The sequence below is a fragment of the Rhinopithecus bieti genome, unplaced genomic scaffold (assembly GCF_001698545.2).
Source record: "Rhinopithecus bieti isolate Rb0 unplaced genomic scaffold, ASM169854v2 scaffold_48428, whole genome shotgun sequence".
NCBI classification, from domain to species: Eukaryota; Metazoa; Chordata; class Mammalia; order Primates; family Cercopithecidae; genus Rhinopithecus; species Rhinopithecus bieti.
In genome coordinates this window covers 6,116-11,270 of record NW_016819033.1, presented here as the reverse complement: position 1 = coordinate 11,270, position 5,155 = coordinate 6,116, and the positions used below count along the sequence as shown (strand labels likewise).

The 5,155-nt window shown below is 35.1% G+C and overlaps 1 protein-coding gene across 1 annotated transcript in view; it reads left to right on the top strand.

Moving 5' to 3' along the window:
- LOC108519216 (transcriptional regulator ATRX-like) overlaps window positions 1-5,155 on the top strand; it is a gene marked incomplete at its 5' end in the record, with an annotated part of 27,232 nt that overhangs the window by 15,968 nt on the left and 6,109 nt on the right. The window contains 5 exon segments of the mRNA XM_017858058.1: window positions 1,212-1,279; window positions 1,625-2,679; window positions 2,767-3,295; window positions 3,297-4,502; window positions 4,504-4,688. Of these exon segments, the coding sequence (XP_017713547.1) occupies window positions 1,212-1,279; window positions 1,625-2,679; window positions 2,767-3,295; window positions 3,297-4,502; window positions 4,504-4,688 (3,043 nt within the window).

The following is a 5,155-nucleotide window of genomic DNA, read 5'->3' as shown; positions in this document are numbered from 1 at the left end:
CAATCTAATTACATTCTTTAAGTTATTTAAAAATGTACAATTAAGTTGCTATTGACTGTAGTCACCCTATTGTGCTATTAAATAGTAGGTCTTATTCTTTGTATTTTTTTGTACCCATTAACCATCCCCACCTCCTCCCTATTCCCTCACTACCTTTCCCAGCTTCTTGTAACCATCCTTCATGACATCCTTCATTAGCTCATCCATGAGTTCAATTGTTTTGAGTTTTAGATCCCACTTATAAAGTGACAACATACAATGTTTGTCGTTCTGTGCCTGGCTTATTTCACTTAATATAATGATCTCCAGTTCCATCCATGTTGATGCAAATGATGGGATCTCATTCTTTCTTATGACTGAATAGTACTCCATTGTGTATATGTATCACATTTTATTTATTTATTTATTTATCTGTTGATGGGCACTTAGGTTGCTTCCAGATCTTTGCTGTTGTAAACAGTGGCCCAACAATCATAGGAGTGCTAGTATCTCTTTGATAAACTCATTTCCTTTCTTTTGTGTATATACCCAGCAGGTGGATTGCTGGATCATACGGTATCTCAATTTTTAGTGTTTTTGAGGAAACTCCAAACTGTTTTCTATAGTGATTGTATTCATTTACATTCCTACCAACAGTACACAAGTGTTGCCTTTTCTCCACATCCTTGCCAGCATTTGTTATTGCCTGTCTTTTGGATATAAGCCATTTAAACTGGGGTGAGATGATATCTTACTATAGTTTTGATTAACATTTCTCTGATAATCAGTGATGGTGAGCAGCTTTTCATATGTCTATTTGTCATTTGTATGTATTCTTTGGAGAAATGTCCAGTCTAATCTTTTGCCCATTTTTTGATTGGATTATTTGATTTTTTTCGTATAGAGTTGTTGGAGCTCTTTATATATTGTGATTATTAATCCATTGTCAGATGGGCACTTTGCAAAATGTTCTCCCATTCTGTGGGTTGTCTTTTCGTTTTGTTGATTGTATCCTTGCTGTGCAGAAGCTTTTTAACTTGATGTGATCTCATTTGCCAATTTTCGCTTTGGTTGCCTGAACTTGTGTGATATTGCTCAATAAATCTTTGCCCATACCAGTGTCCTGGAGATTTTCCCCAGTGTTTTTAATTACTTAAAAAAGTAAAGTTTTTGTCCTTTATGAATGTTATCAATTTTGAATTAAATTTCCCCTTCCTCTTTTCTTTTAATAGAATTGCTTTAAGTATTACATGAGTGATGATATTAGCCGTGACTCAGATGGAATGGATGAACAATGTAGGTAGGTAATATAGATGAGTTAACATTCAGTGTTTCCTACTTTTGGGAGGAATTGTTACATAATCTTTTATGAGGTTTGTCTTTCATAGTATCATCATTGATGTCTTTAATGAAAGGTTGTTATTTTCCATCAAACCCTAGGTTTATGTCTACTTGAAGTTTCTAGTAAATAATAAGCAGATGACATAAATTACTACTAAAATTACTGGCAGTAAAATTTAAATTGCATTATAACAAAGAGATTAAAATGAGTTTCGTTGGGAATAGTGTTTATTTTTATTTTTTTACCTATCTTGTCAGTTTCCTGAAAGAAGGGAATAATGTTTTAATCTTTAAAACATTTCAGATGGTGTGCGGAAGGTGGAAACTTGATTTGTTGTGACTTTTGCCATAATGCTTTCTGCAAGAAATGCATTCTACGCAACCTTGGTCGAAAGGAGTTGTCCACAATAATGGATGAAAACAACCAATGGTATTGCTACATTTGTCACCCAGAGCCTTTGTTGGACTTGGTCACTGCATGTAACAGCGTATTTGAGAATTTGGAACAGTTGTTGCAGCAAAATAAGAAGAAGATAAAAGTTGACAGTGAAAAGAGTAATAAAGTATATGAACATACATCCAGATTTTCTCCAAAGAAGGCTAGTTCAAATTGTAATGGAGAAGAAAAGAAATTAGATGATTCCTGTTCTGGCTCTGTAACCTACTCTTATTCCGCACTAATTGTGCCCAAAGAGATGATTAAGAAGGCAAAAAAACTGATCGAGACCACAGCCAACATGAACTCCAGTTATGTTAAATTTTTAAAGCAGGCAACAGATAATTCAGAAATCAGTTCTGCTACAAAATTACGTCAGCTTAAGGCTTTTAAGTCTGTGTTGGCTGATATTAAGAAGGCTCATCTTGCATTGGAAGAAGACTTAAATTCGGAGTTTCGAGTGTTGGATGCTGTAAATAAAGAGAAAAATACCAAAGAGCATAAAGTCATAGATGCTAAGTTTGAAACAAAAGCACGAAAAGGAGAAAAACCTTGTGCTTTGGAAAGGAAGGATATTTCAAAGTCAGAAGCTAAACTTTCAAGAAAACAGGTAGATAGTGAGCACATGGATCAAAATGTTCCAACAGAGGAACAAAGAGCAAATAAAAGTACTGGTGGTGAACATAAGAAATCTGATAGAAAAGAAGAACCTCAGTATGAACCTGCCAACACTTCGGAAGACTTAGACATGGATATTGTATCTGTTCCTTCCTCAGTTCCAGAAGACATTTTTGAGAATCTTGAGACTGCTATGGAAGTTCAGAGTTCAGTTGATCATCAAGGGGATGGCAGCAGTGGAACTGAACAAGAACTGGAGAGTGCATCTGTAAAATTAAATATTTCTTCAAAAGACAACGGAGGAGGTATTAAATCAAAAACTACAGCTAAAGTAACAAAAGAATTATATGTTAAACTCACCCCTGTTTCCCTTTCTAATTCCCCAATTAAAGGTGCTGATTGTCAGGAAGTTCCACAAGATAAAGATGGCTATAAAAGTTGTGGTCTGAACCCCAAGTTAGAGAAATGTGGACTTGGACAGGAAAACAGTGATAATGAGCATTTGGTTGAAAATGAAGTTTCATTACTTTTAGAGGAATCTGATCTTCGAAGATCCCCACGTGTCAAGACTACACCCTTGAGGCGACAGACAGAAACCAACCCTGTAACATCTAATTCAGATGAAGAATGTAATGAAACAGTTAAGGAGAAACAAAAACTACCCGTTCCAGTGAGAAAAAAGGATAAGCGAAATTCTTCTGACAGTGCTATAGATAATCCTAAACCTAATAAATTGGCAAAATCTAAGCAATCAGAGACTGTGGATCAAAATTCAGATTCTGATGAAATGCTAGCAATCCTCAAAGAGGTAAGCAGGATGAGTCACAGTTCTTCTTCAGATACTGATGTTAATGAAATTCATACAAACCATAAGACTTTGTATGATTTAAAGACTCAGGTTGGGAAAGATGATAAAGGAAAAGGAAACGAAAAGTTCTACATCTGGCTCAGATTTTGATACTAAAAAAGGCAAATCAGCTAAGAGCGCTATAACTTCTAAAAAGAAACGACAAACCCAGTCTGAGTCTTCTAATTATGACTCAGAATTAGAAAAAGAGATAAAGAGCATGAGTAAAATCGGTGCTGCCAGAACCACCAAAAAAAGAATTCCAAATACAAAAGATTTTGACTCTTCCGAAGATGAAAAACACAGCAAAAAAGGAATGGATAATCAAGGGCACAAAGGTTTGAAGACCTCGCAAGAAGGATCATCTGATGATGCTGAAAGGAAACAAGACAGAGAGAATTTCTCTTCAGCAGAAGGCACAGTTGATAAAGACACGACCATCATGGAATTAAGAGATCGACTTCCTAAGAAGCAGCAAGCAAGTGCTTCCTCTGATGGTGTCGATAAGCTTTCTGGCAAAGAGGAGAGTTTTACTTCTTTGGAAGTCAGAAAAGTTGCTGAAACTAAAGAAAAGAGCAAGCATCTCAAAACCAAAACATGTAAAAAAGTACAGGATGGTTTATCTGATATTGCCGAGAAATTCCTAAAGAAAGACCAGAGTGATGAAACTTCTGAAGATGATAAAAGCAGAGCAAAAGGGAGCTGAAGATAAAAGGAAATTTCAGACTTTAAGAAAAAAGTAATTAAAATGGAACAACAGTATGAATCTTCATCTGATGGCACTGAGAAGTTACCTGAGCGAGAAGAAATTTGTCATTTTCCTAAGGGCATAAAACAAAATAAGAATGAAACAACTGATGGAGAAAAGAAAAGTAAAAAAATAAGAGATAAAACTTCTAAAAAGAAGGATGAATTATCTGATTGTGCTGAGAAATCAACAGGGAAAGGAGATAGTTGTGACTCTTCAGAGGATAAAAAGAGTAAGAATGGAGCATATGGTAGAGAGAAGAAAAGGTGCAAGTTGCTTGGAAAGAGTTCAAGGAAGAGACAAGATTGTTCATCATCTGATACTGAGAAATATTCCATGAAAGAAGATGGTTGTAACTCTTCTGATAAGAGATTGAAAAGAATAGAATTGAGGGAAAGAAGAAATTTAAGTTCAAAGAGAAATACTAAGGAAATACAAAGTGGCTCATCATCATCTGATGCTGAGGAAAGTTCTGAAGATAATAAAAAGAAGAAGCAAAGAACTTCATCTAAAAGAAGGCAGTCATTGTCAAGGAGAAAAGAGAAACTCCCTGAGAACAAGCACTAAAAGGAAGCAAGCCGACATTACATCCTCATCTTCTGATGTAGAAGATGATGATCAGAATTCTATAGGCGAGGGAAGCAGTGATGAACAGAAAATTAAGCCCGTGACTGAAAATTTAGTGCTGTCTTCACATACTGGATTTTGCCAATCTTCAGGTATGCAAAAATAAATAAAAAATTCATAATTTGTACTTTCCCCCTCTTGAATTACTACATTGTTTAATTTTCCCTGAAGCTAATCAAATTTAGGGTTGCTACTTAGGAGAATACCACTTAAAATTGTTTAGGAGTTTATTAAAAAAAACATTTCCCCATTTATTTTTATACTGCCATTGGAAGATATTTTGAACATTGCTAGTATTCAGTATCAGGGATCCCAAATTTGTTGAGTAAATGACAAAATTTCTTTATCAATATTTAGTGCTTTTCTCTAGAGTAATGAGCAGTAGTTTATGAAGGAAAAGCGATTGGTACCAGTGGTTCAGTAGCTATTTATTTATATAATGGAAGTGAGTCCTTGGTACTGTTATGACATGGTGTGTCAAAATTTTAACTGCCATGCATATGGCTTTTTAGGTTTGAACAGATAACTTTGTGTCTCATGAAATCCCCTTTAAATATTT